Source organism: Prosopis cineraria, unplaced genomic scaffold, assembly GCF_029017545.1.
Source record: "Prosopis cineraria cultivar Desert tree isolate PC_DT_omini unplaced genomic scaffold, ASM2901754v1 PC599, whole genome shotgun sequence".
Taxonomy (NCBI): Eukaryota; Viridiplantae; Streptophyta; class Magnoliopsida; order Fabales; family Fabaceae; genus Prosopis; species Prosopis cineraria.
This window is the reverse complement of record NW_026555924.1, coordinates 29,469-46,099: the sequence shown is the minus strand read 5'-3', so window position 1 is coordinate 46,099 and position 16,631 is coordinate 29,469. Positions and strand designations below refer to the sequence as shown.

The window sequence follows — 16,631 nt, the reverse complement described above, 5'->3', positions numbered from 1 at the left end:
ATAGGTTTCAAAAATCAAAAAAAATAACTGTAATTTCAAAATATTTTATTCTTATATTATGGTAAACTATCAAAATTCTGCATTTGCAATTGAAGTGTTCAGTCAATTTATGCAAGCTCCAAAAATACCACACATAATAGTAGTTTAGAGAAGTTTGAGATTTACTACGGGAACACTTAATCTCAATATGTATATATTTTAGAGAAAATACAATCAAGGACTGTTGATTAAAATTTATATCAATCAATGATCAATTATTATCAAAATTTGAATGAATACTTGTTAATTTGAATTAGTCTTTTATCAATAAATATTTATTTATATTTTAATAATAACTCATTTTAAATTAATAACAGTCTATTCAGGTTTGTTTTTCATTCGAATTTTGACAACAAATGATTCTTTATTGATATAAATTTTGGTTAGTGATCTTTAATTTATTTTTTCCAATATTTTGTAATAGCAGAGAATTGCATAAATTGAAAGGATATTGTGTGATTTTGACCATGCAAGTGATTGTGATGCCAAAAATTTCTACTAGCTATATATGCATTTAACTTGGGTTCTCTAATTGTCATTTGGTGGAGTAAGAAGCAAAAAACAATAGTGCTCTAAACATTAGAAGTAAAGTATCATGAACAAACAATCGCAGCATAGGAGAGCATATGGTTAAAACAATGATAAAGGATTTGCACCAAGTAAATTATTATCTGATAATACTATGTTGTGATAAGTAGTCCACAATCAATTTGATAGAAAAATTTAGGGCCTGATTGATTACCTATTTTCTAAACAGTTTTTCATTCTGAAAAACAAAAAAAAAATTGAAAATGTTTTGTTATCTATTTAAAAAAAAGTTTAAAAGTTGTTCTGAAGAACTAAAAAAATCAGAATATCTTTTAAATATTTGTTTACTTTTTTATTCTACAAAAAACTAGACAAAAGGTCAAAATTATCATGCTTTTATTATTGACAATTATGTCAATAAAAATAATTATTTTTTTCCCTTATTTCACCCATTTAGATATATTTTTAAAAAATAATGATCCGAACATGTTCTTTTATTTCTTATTTTCAAAACTTGTTTTGAAAAATTATCATTACAAAATTGGTTTGAGAACATAAAAAGATATCAGAAAACAGAACCAAATAAGCCCTTCGTTGTTTCATGCAACAAACATGATATACGAAGGTGGAGTATCCTTCGTTCAAGAACAACTATTAGTAGGAGAGATCAAGGCAATCAAGAAATCAAGTCGTCATTAATGGTACATCCCCGTATATGTGCAGCATTTATTTCTCAAAGGACTCGTTAAGAAATTGATTCAATCTATTTTGAGGAATCAGTAGTCACCACACATCACGAGCTAAATTAAAGATAGGTGTTGAGAACATGGTTAATATCCTCACTTCTCATGCCACATCTCATACATAAATCGTTATTAGCCACGTGGATTCTAACACGTTCTACATTAATCAATAGTGCCCCTCGATATCTAACCATAAAAAGACTCGCACCTGTTAAGCACTTTTAAATTGTTAGAATATTTATTTATAAATTAATATTTATTAATAAATTTAAACAGATTGATTCATGATCTTGTATAGTCTATGATAAGTAGACTACATAAGTAAGCGCAATGAGTAAAGACTCAACCTACAACATAATAGCTGTCAGTTATTCCCTATCTCTTAATTAACTGAGTCAGAGATAATGAAATATAATTATTTAATTATTTAATAAAGCGTTTATTGATCCGATCTTTATTTAATTAACTCGATCAGTCGATAACTACTAAACACACGATACATTTTTTTTTACTCCATTATCTCTGTATTTTTTGAAGATTTTGAAATTTAGTGGTTGTACATCTGTTTACATTTGAGGTGATTGAGATATCTATAATAAGCAATTATGAATTTGTTAGCCATGCACATATTATTGTTCTATCGTATTTGATCATATATGAATTAAAATATTAGAATTAATATATATCACATTCAATTTGGGATCCCGTAAATTTCAATCATTTTCCATAATTGACTCATATGCAGATTTCACCGAGGATTCACCATTAGAGATCCTATCCTAGAATCTCTAGCCTCGTCATTGTGTAGGTTTAGGGGTTTTGTACTTGCATAATAGATAAAACTTGATTTGGGATATCTCCATAAAAAATATCCCAATTTAAGTACATCATTTGAAGTTGTAGATGGAAGAGCAAGCCTTTCTTCCGTGACATCACAAGTAGCCAGAAATTTCAAAGGGCTTATGTTAGCAAGCCGATTAATTCACCCGCATTACAATAATTAAATTTGTCAATAAAATGACGCAACCTCGTCCATGCCCACTCATAACAGCTATTTGATATTTGATACATTAAGGAAGAAAATGCACTAGTTATAAATTCATCAATGAATATTATAATTTCTAAACTATTGCATGTATAATATATTTTAAATTTTAAATTCTTAAAATATATAAAAAATTTATCAATTTCTAATTTTTGAGCTCCTAAAATCGCACCCTTATGTTGAAAAAAATGACTATCATTTTTAAGAGTCAAAATAAGTATTATATCGGCGTGTGACTGAGTCCCATAACTATAAAAAATAATAATTATATTATCCAACTTAACGAAAAAGTTTTCAAACACTTAAAATTTAAAAGTTGAGAAATTTTACACATTTTAAAAATTTAAAATTTAAGATATTATTTGCACAATGTGTAACATTTTAATTTAAATTTTTAAAGTTCATTAGCGTTAAAATAAAAAAACAATATTTAAAGATAATTAAATTGACTAAGATTTTTAGAAAATAAATAAAATATATATATATATATAATAAAATAAATAAATATTTAAAAAAAAGGAGCCACAGGTGTCCGTAAAAGGGGGGAATTGATATTAAAATATGCATATATAATGATGGAGGAGAAAAAGGCAGTGGGACCCACAAGATTGTTCAATCCTCACATGGCCACACGAAACACATTCTGACCACCTTCTTCTTTCGCTTCTTCCTGTTCCTTCTGCTTCGCTCCAGAGACGCGACGCGCCCGAGAAAGGGACCAAGAGTGGGAGAGAGGCAGAGTGCTGGAAGCCTCATGCATAATAGGATATTTTGAATATCATTTTAAACTTTTTAAGGTTATACAAGTGCTTTAAAAATTTTTTTTTAATTATCTATTCTTTTAATTTTTGATTTGTAATAGTAAAAAATTTAAAATTTTTAAAAGAATAAATTTATGACAAATAAATGTATTTGTTGAGATTATTGATAATATAATAAATGTTTTGGAGTATTATTTTGTTAATAAAATTTAAATTTAAAACTTATAAGTTAAAACCTAGACTCTTATGAGTATATTTTTGATAAATATCTAAAAATATAAGTTAATTTGTTGAAGTTTAAATGATTATTTGTGATAAGATAAAATAATGATTCTAAGCTTGAAACCAAATTTATAATTTTTGAGTATTTATGAGTGCAAATTTATAAAATAAAAATAAAAATTTTGATTATAAAAACTGGTTTGAAAGTTGATTTTAACTTATTAGTGTTTATTGATGATTAGAAAAGGAGTTAGAAATTTTTCTTGAAGGTACTAACTCTAGACTAGTAGTAATAGTGGGATTAAAAATTATGTTATATTCTCTAATTCTATTGTTAAAATTGTTTTATTTATTTAAATAATTAAAATTAACATTTATAAATAACATATTATGTGTAAAGTGTATTGTTGGTGAATGTTGTGGTGAAAGAGAAATTGTAAAAATTAATTTAGTGAAAAAGCCACGAAGTAACCATGCATTAATTTACTATTAGTGTTGTTCCTTGTTATTTGTGGGATTATTGAAAAAATTTGTGAATTGTTGTTGAGTAATTATTTTGTTATGTTTATGAAAAAGTTATGGAATTGTGAATATGTTTTTTAAAATGTTTTTGCAAAGTGGGATGTTATATTGTAATATTATTGAAAATGAAAAAAATTATAAAGATTGTAATATTATATATTTATACATTGTTAATATGAAATTATTTGACTCTTGTAAAAACTGTTGGGAGACTTCTTATTGATGTATTTTTGTGTCACATGGTATGCCTTTATTGAAAGCTCCATATGTGATTTTTAAAGGCTCGAGCTACTTTACTTTTAGCCTAATAATCTAGCATCGAATGAGGGTTACAACTTAAGATTAATGGAGGGAGATAATGATAGTTATTTGTCATACATTACAATATTTCTTGTATTTGTATTGGAATCATATGATTGTTGTTTCCCTATTTAATAAGCACACATATAACTATTTGTATATATTATCATAAGTAATCATAAGTTGGCATTGATTTTTTAAGTCTCATTATATAGTTAACAATTTTTAGGAGAAAATTACAGGTGGCACTTGGAGGAGTCCTTGAAGCTTAATTAGTGGTGTAAATTCACTTTCTCTTTTTGGGTAATTTGGTTTATAATTTTAATGATATTATATTATCAATGTTAGGACTTTATGTTTATTGCCAATTATATAAATGTAACGATATAATCATACCTTTTAAACTATTTCTACCTTTAGTATACTTTGGATTATTGTAATTTTGATGTTTGATTTATTTTAAATAATTTAAAAGGACATGATTATGAGGCTATATAACTAAATTGTTGTGAAAATTGATTAAGTTTTTTATTTTGATTGTTGGTTTATGATTTACACTTGTTAGGAGCATAAAATTGAAAAAAAAATGAAATTTTGGACTAATGACACATAGGAAGTTAAAATTTATATAAGATGTTACATTGTGCAAGCTAAGCCAATTATTAAATACTTTTTATATTGTATTTATTGATATAAATTATATTAAGTAGCTGTAACCCAAATAAAATTATTATTGTGTTTTAGTTGTAACATTGTTTTGTATTGTTTGGAAAGATTGATAGGTGGTTATAAAATTTTAAAATGTATAATTATTTTTATTTTTCTATTCTATTTTGTTTATCATGTTCTCAATTCTAAAAGGGGTTTTTTAAACCTTTCACACTTATTTTCTATTTTTTTTTCAATGTTTGAGATTTCAAATTTTGAAAATGACAATTTAAGAAGTTTAAACTTTATTTACTATAAGTGTACTTATTTAGCCTAATTTTTTACCATGATAATTATTTTAAAAGGTAAAATATTTTATAAAATTAGTTTATTTTATCATTCCTATTATGATAGTGTTTTAAGTTACAAAATTATTTCAAAAAAAAGGATTAGTTGACTTTTGTTTACTATGATAAATGTTTTTTTTTACCATAGTGAGTTAATTATTTTAAAAAAATTTTAGGGTATTATATAATAGTTTAGGATGCATGATGCTCATTAGTCCATAATTAACCACTATAAATCATGTCAATATTAATATTAATGTTGAATGTAAATTGCACACTAAATTCTTATATCATGTTATGAATAATGAGATTTTCTCATCGGACTAAAGAAAGGGAGAATTACAATCAAGTCTCATATAAAAAAATTAATTGTAAGGTCCATTTATGATTGAACTAAATTGTATTAACAACTGATTATATTGTGTAGTCAATACAATTTAGTTCAACTATTAATGAACCTTGAAGTAATTAATTTTTTTATGTAGGACTTTAATATAATTCTCCCTTAAAGAAATGGCTTAAACAGCTATTTGTATGTATGTTTCACTTGAACATAAATGTTTTTGTAAATTTTTTTTATATATTGCACATATTTTTGTTTATTTTGATGAAAATTACTAATTTTTTGGATAAATTACTAATATTTTTTTACATAACATGATATTGATATAGTATTAAAATAAGTTGACAAATTTTGTTACTCCCTCTATCCCAAAAAATAAAATACATTTATGAAAGATTTGGCATCCCAAAATATAAAATATTTTAATAAAAATAAAGTTTTATTAATAATATTTTTTTAATATTATTCTTTTCATATATTCTCTTTCTTTAATATTATCTCGTAAATGAAGTATTGAAAGATATTTTTAAAAATTTATATTTTTATTTTAAAAAATAAAATTATAAAATATATTTAATAAATTTTATTAATATTTAAAATTTTATCTAAATATATTTTATAAATTAGGAGTGAGGAAGTACTATGTAGTTGTTGTTGTTGTTGTTTTTTCCTTTTTTTCAAGATTATAGACGGCAAGACAAGCTTGGAAAAAAGAAAAAGGAAAAAGAAAAAAGTAAAAAGGAAAAGGAAAACAAGTAAGCGAGGGGTATTTGAAAGGTCTTTTACCCCTAAGTACATGTCAAAACAATCAGGCCTGGCACATGAGGTAGCAGGTCTTCCGTGCTCATTGTGGAGATGAGACCTAGACCCCTTCCATGTTGGCTATAAAACTCAAATCACATTCACAATTTCGTCTGAAACTTCGACAAAATCATCTTCCATGGTAGTATTCTGAACATTAGACCTTAAATTTGGCACAAGCCGAAGAAGGGCAATGGTTCTATCTGTAAATTTTCGGGCAATCGGACAGAAGCATCCCATCAATGGAATAGTATAAGAAGGGTGCAGAAAGACACCCGAGAAATTATTCACAACATCCTCTTCCGTAACCAAGTTTCCCTGCAGAAAAACCCATGCATTTTAACATAAAGGTTTGTCCACGTCCTTTATTAATACCTTCTTAACCACAAACTAGAATAGAGTCCAGAATGAAATATACTCCATACCTCTTTTGCCAGGGAATGAAACTGTGGAAAAGATTGAAGCTTTGGGAAACGGTCGAGAAATCTCTCAACCACTGAGTGGAGGCTAAAACAGCCGTCAATAGCCATTTGGAGCCGGAAAAACTTCACTATCTGGGATTTAAAAAGGTGTGTGTATATATATATATATATATATATAAATCGAAAGTTCTGAATTCAGAGCTTCCTGCAACCTGAGTATATTGCGAAAGCAAAGAAAATAATCAGTAACAAAAACCAAAAAAGATAACTGAGAATAATGTTTTTCTTCTGCCACTCGGAGTGACAGGGTGTAGGCTCAGGGTCGCTGCTGAGGGCTTAGGGTTAACCTTTGGAGTTTCTTGGACTCTTCATTTCTTCTTTGCCTTTCAATATCAGCCTTCGAGTTTTATAGTATATTCCACATTTGTAGACTTTTTGAGCTCTAGTCAAGTATTAAATGAAGGTATTTCTTTTAACAATAATTTAAACCTTAGTGCAACATTGTAATAAAGGTGGAAATTCAGGTGGATCGAGTGAATTTGAGCTTTGCCCGAATAAGCTCAAGCCTAAATAAACTTGACATCTTAAAAAGTTTAAATAGTAAGCCCAGCCCCAATTCCTTTAAAATTCAAGCTGCTCGAATACTCAAATCTTATTTTTTAAAAAATATAAAATATATTTTTTGAATATTTAAATAATGTAGAGGATTCAAATATCTAATATTTGAGGCCATGTTTGGTACATCAGAATTGTGAAAAAGGAAATGAAATTGGACATGAAATTCTTCAGTTGGCTTGTTTGGTATACCAGAATTGTTTTCTTGAAGGAATTTGATTCCATCAAAATTGATGGAATCTAATTCCATTGTAGAGACCATGAAATCCACTAACTCAACATGAAATTGGTTTGTGTGTCATTAAAAAAATAAAATAAAAGGTATTTTGAGCTTTAAAAGTACATTCTTTATTTTTTTATTGTTAATTTTTTCATTAAAAAAATAAAATAAAGGGTATTTTGATTTTTTATATTTTAAATACATATACTTATTAAAATTATATCATGATTCCATCTTCATACTAAACACAATTTTAAAACTCAATTCAATTTTGATTCCGATTTCAATTCTAATTCTGATTCTGATTTTATCAAAAACTCTTCTATCATACCAAACGAGGCCTTAGTATAAAATGATTTAAAATTTAAAGAATTAATTAATATTTATTATTTTTTATATATTTTTTAAAGATATAATTTTTTATTTAGGTATCGGGCTTTTGAGCCTATTAGCTCGAATAGGCCCGAATGTAAAAAATAATTTTTTTAAATGTAATCTTAAATTTTTTTATATAAATTTTCGTCAGATTTTAGTTTCAGTTGAAAGATATTAAGCCTTTCTATTAAATCCAATTTCTATTAGCATAAGAATACTTTCCGGTTTGGCCAAATTCACATTTGGACTGGGCATTATTTTTATTTTATAAAGTGTGGTCATGGGTCCATATCATTCCCATTCTGGACCTGATCCATTGGGCTCAAAGTAGATATACTCTTTCACGAACCTTCTCACTGATTAACGGCCACGATTTCATTTGGCCTCCTTCTGTGCCCTAATTCCTCGTGCTGTCCATCTCTATTTAAACGCCGGCGATCTCACACCCAGACTAGGATTGCGGAATGTGGCGTTTGAAGTTTCATTCCAATTGATTATTTGTTTTACTTACTGGAGATCCATACTTATAGCTCAAACTTTTGGTTTTCGATCTTGTATCTTCGTGTGATTGATTTTCTTTACTTCCTCTCGCATGTGCGTGCCTGTGATGGGTTTAAATATACACTGAGAGTTACCTCTCTATGATATCAATTTTGATCTGAGGCATCCATTCGTCCTTCACTTTTCTCTACATATGAAGAACTTTGTTTTGCAGTTTGAAATCGCATGAACAGCTTTTATGCACCCTACATATGAAATCCATGTGCTACCTTTGTATCCTGTGTTCATTCTTTTTTTTTATGACATCAGCTTTTACTTTCCGTGATTTGGTTGTGTCTTCAACCCCTGCGTGTTGGTTATTTGAAGTCTTGGTTAATTGCATCATTGTTATAATTATTAATCTATTTAAGCTATCGTTATGGCTGCATTTGTGAAGTGAATTAGGGAACCATGACTGTCGTCTGTGCAGAGCTACGTGCTCTGTTTGTGTTGATGCCATTCATGATTTCTACTGTGATTAAAACTATTGCCAAGGCACCATATTTATATTTTGTTTCGCTCAAGATTTTATTTAACTATTATATAATGCAAGTGACGACAACATAGACAGGGACATCAGCACTCTATAAGAGAATGATGATTTGTCTGTTGGGAATCTCTCTGATGCACAATTTTACTAAACATTATTTGATAGACCTAAGTCTTGGGTGGATGTTAGATTTTCTTCATTGTTTAGGATTTATTTAGGACAAAAAGCCTGGGTGCCCCTCATTTTATGTTTACTACCAGTTCTTCCTACCAGATCCATCATTAAGATAGATTTAAGCTTTGGAGATAAATATTAATGAACTCGAGGAAAAAGGGTTGTCTGTCGGAACATGAGGTATTATAAATAGGCATGTAGAAGTATATTTCCATCCTGATTCAGAATCACGATTGAAGCTTGTAAATGTCTATTATTGTTTTTTATTGTGATCAAACACATCTAACCAACAATGTATGTAATGAAGTAAATTATTGATGATGTTTTGGCCAATGATGTACTCAAATTGCACGTATTATCAGACGTGGTTATGATGAAATTTCAAATTGTCACTACCTCTGAGGCCGTTTTTTAGAAGGAATGCGTTGTCTCTTTTATGTTGCATTTTCGTCAGTAATTTTTTATTTCTCAAACTGCATGTATTTGAGTGATGCTTTCAAATCAAAGGTTTTAAAGTAGAAGCTATTTTTTCCCCCACGATATTGTGACAATCCAAAATGTCTAGAATTTTATGCGTGATTTTATATGCATTACCCATTGAAAGTGACAAAATGCCAAGCAGGGGATTGCATAAAAGCCTTGTGATTTTTGCCAAGAACGGAGATTCGAATGATGTTTCTGTTGAAGCCTGATAGTTATTTGGGCTCCAGAAAGTATCTCATGTGATAAAGCGATCTACGCGGGTATAATAATGAAGGCTTTAATTAGTTGGAGTTATTATTTGCTTGCGGTAATTTACTTGTTAAGAAAATCATCAGCTTTTAACTTCAAATATGGCTGTGATCTACATAGATTCTGTTTTGTGTTTGTTTTTTTTTTCTTTTGTTTTCTGGAGTGTGCGGTGATGAGGCAGTTTATTGGACTAGAGTTTCTGATCTGGGCATCACACTCAGAACTTGATTAACAAACCCTTGGCTGTCTGAGCACACCTTAAGCAAGTTTTTCGATTTCTTTTGTCAAGTTTCTCAGTTCACCCCCCCCCGCTCCAACGAATGTCTTGAATGTTTTGTTGAGCTGGTGAAGGAAATTGGCTTGTGATGATACTTTAATTATCTTAGCGGATTTCAGTGAGATTTCTATCAATGATCTGATTGTTACACACACTGAAGCTTGTTTTCTTTATAGATATCATTTAATTCAATATACTGTACTAGATTCTGTTTTGGACGTTGTCTTATTTATCTTTTGGTGCGATGATGAGATTAAACACTTGAATGTGTTTTTGGGTAGTGGACGTGACCATTTGGTTTCGCCGTGAGCCCATTTGTTTAACGACTTCTCCTTCCACTGAGCACTGTATGTTAGCTAATTTTCTTGATTGTGATTACTGTTTCAATTGAGTCTGCATCTCTCTGGTTAGGCTATAGTAAAAATCAGTTTTAAATGGGTTGTTATGTTACTGAATAATTTTGTGTATATTACCAATTCCTTGAGGTGGAGGATATCATTTCTCTTGGTTTATTGCCTTGAACTTGATATTTATTATTTTGTTATCCTGATCGATGCTTTATCCACAAATACCATTTGATCCTTGAAACGCGACAAACACTCCATATTGTTGGTTTTGCTTGGGCAACTTTTGTGTTAGTTCTGAACTTTGAACGAGATTGCATTCATCAAAGCGAAGCAAGTGGATGCACCTGAGGCTTGGAACAATAAAGGCATAGATACTTAACATTCTTGAGATGCTGATACTATGGGACGGTCGGATGTTCTTTAAATCTGAATATTGTTATTTTCTTTGGTTTATAATATCCCGTAAACTGAACGCGATTAGATAGGATTTAACCCTTCCTAGTTCGTTTGGATTATATCCTGTCGTGATCCTCCTGAATGTGTCAAATGTTCAGGGTGAATAATATAGATGGGTCAAGACTTTGATTCAAGATTCTGAAAAGACGTGTACTATTGATGTTAGTTTTTTTTTTTAAAAAAAAAATTTGTGGCGCTTATAATTTTAATGTGTTTTGCATGTCCTTGTAGGTTCTTGCAGTTATTTTTTGTTGCATCGTATCCTTTTTAGTTTTCATGAGTGCAATATTCCTTATTGGTTAAAAAAAAAAAAAAACTATCATTAGTGCAATGTTAACCTCTATTTTTTAATGCACCCGAGAATAATGAGTGGTGTTAATGATATTAAATATGTTGGCATGTGATCAACACAGCGTTAATTTGGCTGAGGTGACGAATCTAAACATGAAACAGATCATGGTAGATGATGCTGGAAATCAAAATTCGACCTCAGCACAGAACAGTTCTTTTAGGTATGTTTAAAAATAGATAGAATAATATTGTAGACGAGTAAAGAGATCTGGAGTGAAGAAAGAAAATTATGGAGATCTATACCAAAACAACTTAAAAACTAAAGGAATAAAATTTTTTGTATTTATGTATTTATTTAAACTAAAGAATCAATAATTATGTTTTCATTCATTTATTTATTCTTCCTTGAAGCTTACGAACGTACACAATAAATTTCATGTCTGTCAAATGTATCGTTATACAAATAAACGCAAAAGAAAAAGGAGGCGACCAACATGCCTTTGGGTTTAATCTAGTTTTCAAAACACTTTAGTAAATGTGGAATAACCAGAACTAATTATGACAGGAATCTCCCAGAATAGAATGACCAAAACAAGTATCATCTATTGTTGTCCAACAATACATTGGAAGCATAAGCAAATGACATGATTAATGTGGGATGGCCTGCCACTTTTGGTAGATGCAGAATATAAACTTGTATATATATATATATATATATACAATAATGAAACATTGGCTGGTTAAACTTTGTCACTTGACAAGTTCCTCTTTCTTGGCTGCTTCTTCCAATTCCCTCAGCCCTCCAACCTTTTGTTCTATCTCTTCTATTAGCTCCTCTCGCCACAGAGCCTCTCTTGCGTCTGCTTCCATTTTTTCTTGCTGCACACCAACATTGCCACGTATTTCAGATCTTATTCTTTTACATAACTTCTATATCAAATAGCTTAGCTTTTTCTGATAACATGCTCAGAAGATTACCTTCTCATAAATCCAATTACCCGTACCGTCTCCTCCATCTCCTCTGTATGTTTCCGAGTCATAATAGGGGTCCTGAATCATATATGTCGTTATTAATAAATTAAGCTCTGCTATAAAATGATTCAAGGAAGTTAATTGATTACCTTCATAGAACCAAAGAATAAACAGCCCCAGATAGTGAATAGTGTGTAATATGAATCTGCAACAAAAAGAGAGCGAAAATGAAACACTGACAGTTTGGATTGGAGAAGAGAAGCAGAGGAAGTTCATTGATTTGATACTCACAGACATTCTTTATTGCTTCATCACTGAGATGCCAAACAGATTTCTGTGTTATATAATCTATCTGTCCTTCAATCTGCTCAACGATAACAGCCATCAGGGGCAAATCTGGCAATCCATTCACTTTACATGGGCTGGATCTTCTGCTTTTGCCTCTCTCTATCTAATATCCAAATAACCAAAAATATAGCCATGCCTTAAAGTTTTGAGTAAGAATTGATGAGACTGACATTTATCCTGTTAATATATATGAATCACTAAGCAGAAATTCAGGAGTGGTTCTAATCAAAATAAAGAGAAAGGGTTAAAACTGAATAAACTATCAAAACTTACAATATATAGATGAATCTAACAATAACTTATAAATATCTTAACAATATCTAATGAATACAAAATATTTCATAAATCTCAATAAAATATTTCTAATAGATAGTATACATACATATACATATACATATATATATATATATATATATATATAGAATAACTCTATATCTCCACCAGGATTAAAAGAGAGGTACCTAAGCTGAAAAGAAAACATGAACAACTTACTGGCCTAGTTCCTTTGAAAAAGGTAGAGGCTGAATGCTGCTTGAGCTGCAAGAGAAAACGAACCAATTAATTTCAAACTGGAAACATAATTGCATGTTATTTTCTCATGAAAAGAAAGTGGAAGAGGAATTCACCAATCTTGAAGACGGGTGTGCTTCAAATCTCCTTGTTTGTAAACATGAGCTGTGAATCTGTGACTTGAAAATGGTGAAACCCATGATGGCTTCAGCCATTGTTTTGAACCAAAAAGAGGGATAGGAATTGGCTGTTATGCTATGCCTGTGGCCGCATATGTGGGAGAGAGTGGATAAGGGAAAAATTAAGAGCCACCCTCTTTAGTGTCGTTTTTTCCCCCTCAGTGTCGTTTTGGAGTTCTGCACTACTCTCCCCAAATAATAATTTTATTGCATGAAACAAGTTAGGCTCATTTGTCCAAAAAACACCAAATCCAAAATTCAATTGTAGAACTAAATTATCAATAAATGCCAAAGGAAAAATTGGAGGGGGGGATCTTATGCTGCTAAAATTTATTTTAAAGGATCATAAAAATTAAAATTAAGATGAAGGACCAAGCTATAGTCTTAGTATAAAATTTATCAATAATGCCTCAAAATTAAAGTGAGAGTACCACAGAAGTTATGAGGACACTGTTTTAAAAAATAAGGTTGTACAGTTTTTAATTTCACACATACAAAAAAAGAAGAAATAAAAGTAGTATTGCGTTTAATAAAATCAATATGATTTTAAAAAAAATTACTTTTAAATAATTAAATTAATATAATTAAAACTTAAATTAATATAATTTAAAAATATTTATTTTTAAAAAGAAAAAATATAATTTTGGGACACTGTACTTTGCTTGCTTTTTGTTATTAATTTCTATACTTTTATTTTTATTTTATTGTTTTAGGTCCCTTCATAAACAAAGTGTAGGAACTTTGGAGGAATATAAAACAATAAAAAATAAAAGCTAGGGATTTGAGGGTCTGTTTGGCAACATGTTCTAAAAACAATTTTTATTTTTTAAAATAAAAAAATAAAAAAATCTATTTGATAGCGTGTTTTCAAAAAGTATTTTAGAGAATAAAAAAATAAAATATTAGGCTAGAGAACATAAAAATTGAAATAAATTTTAGGCGTTTTGGGATTATTATTCTGGAGAACAAGAGATTATGATAAAAACACTAATTTTTATTATTTTTTTTCTTAGAACATGTTTTATAAAACACCAGTTTTTAGAATAATAAAATAAAAACAGTTTTAAACAGGTTCTAAAACATAAAAAAAGTGTTGAAATCAATAGCAAAATGTGAGTAGAGTGTAGGAATTTAAAGTTATATTTTTCTTTTTAAAAATTATTACATTTTTTCAAAACACCATATCCTAGTCTTTAGAATTCGAAATTTTCAATGTAGATGAGATCATGAACTTATTACAGGTTTCTTGGCTTTATTTTAGTTTATTGTTATTTATTTTCTTGTTATAAAAAAGATAACTCTTTCTCAAAATATGTGTTTTTGTTGGTAACTTTGAAATACAACAAGAGATGTGGTCAGAAAATATATATGAGATATGATTAAGAGTAATTTAATATTTTTAAATTTATATTTTTGATATTTGATCCTTTTATATAATTATTATTTTTAATATCCTCTTCAATAAATATTATTTTCTCTAAATTTATATTTTTGATATTGGATCCTTTTATATAATTTATTATTTTTTTGAAAGATAAAAGTTCTTTTACATCTGGTTATAATAAAAAATTACTTTTTTTTGCTTGAAATTGTTGAATTAAATAATAAAAAGGTTAAAGCTTATCTTTAATCCTCAAACTTTATATAAGATTTTTGTTTGGCCTCTTAATTTTATAAAGTCCTCTATCTCTAACCTGCTAGTTTTAAATAATTATTTTTTTATTTTAAAGTAAACTTAATATGTTAATATTTAAAAATAATTTATCAATGTTTAAAAATGCAATATAAGAAATTTTTGTTAATAAAATTAAGAAATTAACATGAAATACTATGTAAAGTTAAAAAACTAAATATATACTTTATCCTAATAAAAATTTAAACCAAATCTTAAAATTTTTCAAAATATTTTTTATTTGGGAGAATGATGTTAAAGTTTCAAAACAATGAATTTAAGAAAAGTTAGGTCCTTGACAAAATTTTTTTTGAAAAATAAGTTATAAATATTGATTTAGATAATTATAAATTCAAGAGTTTTAATAATAAATAAGATATTTAAATTTTAAATATAATTTTTAATTCATAGTTAGAATTCTTGTTTGCAATTGTTAGAATTAATATTGTTTGGTTAGACACCTACACTTAACAGGGGGTAAATTGAGTGTTTCACCAAATTTCATGGTTTTAATGATTTTCTTCAAAATAAGCTTATGCAAAGATAAAATAGAAAGATTGTTAAAAACAAATTATGTTTAACTTCAAGAACTTGGTTGCAAAGGTTTTCCAAACACTTAATAGAATAGTTAAATCAAGTTTCCAAAGTTCGTAGATAATAAATAAAAATTCTGAAATCCTTGCAGACACATATTAAAAAAGTTTTGAAAAGGAAAAATAGGTATTTAAAACAAAGATGTCAAAACGAAGTGCTAAAAAGGTTTATAACAAAATTTTTCTAAAGCCAAGAATCAAGATGGAGAGAATTTGAAAGGCTGAATGTAAATAGTAAGGATAGAAATGCTAAGACAAAAATACTGCACAAGGCAATTGATCATGATTTAATTTAATCACTTGACTTACATTCAATTATTAAAGTATTTTTGAAATCTTCTCCACTAAATTTCACAAGTTTAAGCGTGCACTTGTGAGCCACTATAATCTCTCCCTTAAAAACGGTGAGTACTTTACAATCTCACAAAGAAATCTCTTTTTTGAACTCGTAGCAAAGAAACACTTCCCTTAATTTTCTCACGATAATTGTAAAGTATTTCCTATAAATTTTCTCTTCAAAGGGATGATATGAATAATAAAAAAAATTCAATTGAACTCTCACAGAGAGTAGATATGACAATAAAATCCTATAGACTAGAAATAAAGAGCTTTTCAAAAACTTATGCAAATGTAGGTAGAAATTAGTTAATGCATCATAAATTTGTTAGCTACTCATTTAAATAAAGTTTTATATATAGTGTGAGGATGATTACAGCAGTTAGAAATTTCAACTAGACATTTGGAGACACTGCATTGCATGTCTAATAATAAAAACTAAGTTAGTGCATTTTTTCTTGAAATGCATTAAATACTTTTCAAACCTTAAGAACTCGAGTGGGTTAGGCTATCTAACATGAGGATAAGACGCTTAGAAACATTGACAAGAAGGCTTAGACTATAACACATTGGCATATTCCAAACAACATGAAGATGAGTCAAACAAAATCACAAGTTTATCTGAAACTCCAAAACTCATGTGGGTACAATCTAAACCACACAAGGAATAACTTCAAGAAATGAAAAACCTCTTGAGCACATTAAAAAACACATGGGTATCGAGAATTCGTCAGTAAGGCTAAGATACATTTTGAATACTGAAAAAGAATTTGACAAAGCTTG

At 28.6% G+C, this 16,631-nt stretch overlaps 1 protein-coding gene and 5 non-coding genes across 6 annotated transcripts; 5 read left to right on the top strand and 1 right to left on the bottom strand.

Annotated features, from left to right (window-relative positions):
• Nucleotides 1-9,016: 9,016 nt before the first annotated feature.
• LOC129297728 (small nucleolar RNA R44/J54/Z268 family) lies at nucleotides 9,017-9,102 on the top strand. The gene has a single exon (XR_008590240.1). It is a non-coding gene; the product is annotated as a small nucleolar RNA R44/J54/Z268 family (small nucleolar RNA).
• Nucleotides 9,103-9,462: 360 nt separating this feature from the next.
• Nucleotides 9,463-9,541, top strand: LOC129297729 (small nucleolar RNA snoR122). The gene has a single exon (XR_008590241.1). It is a non-coding gene; the product is annotated as a small nucleolar RNA snoR122 (small nucleolar RNA).
• A 486-nt stretch (nucleotides 9,542-10,027) lies between these two features.
• On the top strand, nucleotides 10,028-10,126 carry LOC129297725 (small nucleolar RNA Z157/R69/R10). Its single transcript, XR_008590237.1, has one exon. It is a non-coding gene; the product is annotated as a small nucleolar RNA Z157/R69/R10 (small nucleolar RNA).
• Nucleotides 10,127-10,223: 97 nt separating this feature from the next.
• LOC129297726 (small nucleolar RNA R11/Z151) lies at nucleotides 10,224-10,307 on the top strand. Its single transcript, XR_008590238.1, has one exon. It is a non-coding gene; the product is annotated as a small nucleolar RNA R11/Z151 (small nucleolar RNA).
• A 75-nt stretch (nucleotides 10,308-10,382) lies between these two features.
• Nucleotides 10,383-10,491, top strand: LOC129297727 (small nucleolar RNA Z152/R70/R12). Its single transcript, XR_008590239.1, has one exon. It is a non-coding gene; the product is annotated as a small nucleolar RNA Z152/R70/R12 (small nucleolar RNA).
• A 1,330-nt stretch (nucleotides 10,492-11,821) lies between these two features.
• LOC129297721 (photosynthetic NDH subunit of subcomplex B 4, chloroplastic-like) lies at nucleotides 11,822-13,341 on the bottom strand. Its single transcript, XM_054936074.1, has 6 exons — nucleotides 13,185-13,341; nucleotides 13,051-13,095; nucleotides 12,502-12,661; nucleotides 12,360-12,415; nucleotides 12,217-12,288; nucleotides 11,822-12,117 (listed from the first exon to the last, which is right to left on the bottom strand). Exons 1-6 carry the CDS (start codon nucleotides 13,281-13,283, stop codon nucleotides 11,989-11,991), a joined length of 561 nt encoding a protein of 186 aa, XP_054792049.1. The 5' UTR covers nucleotides 13,284-13,341; the 3' UTR covers nucleotides 11,822-11,988.
• Between the last annotated feature and the right edge of the window lie 3,290 nt (nucleotides 13,342-16,631).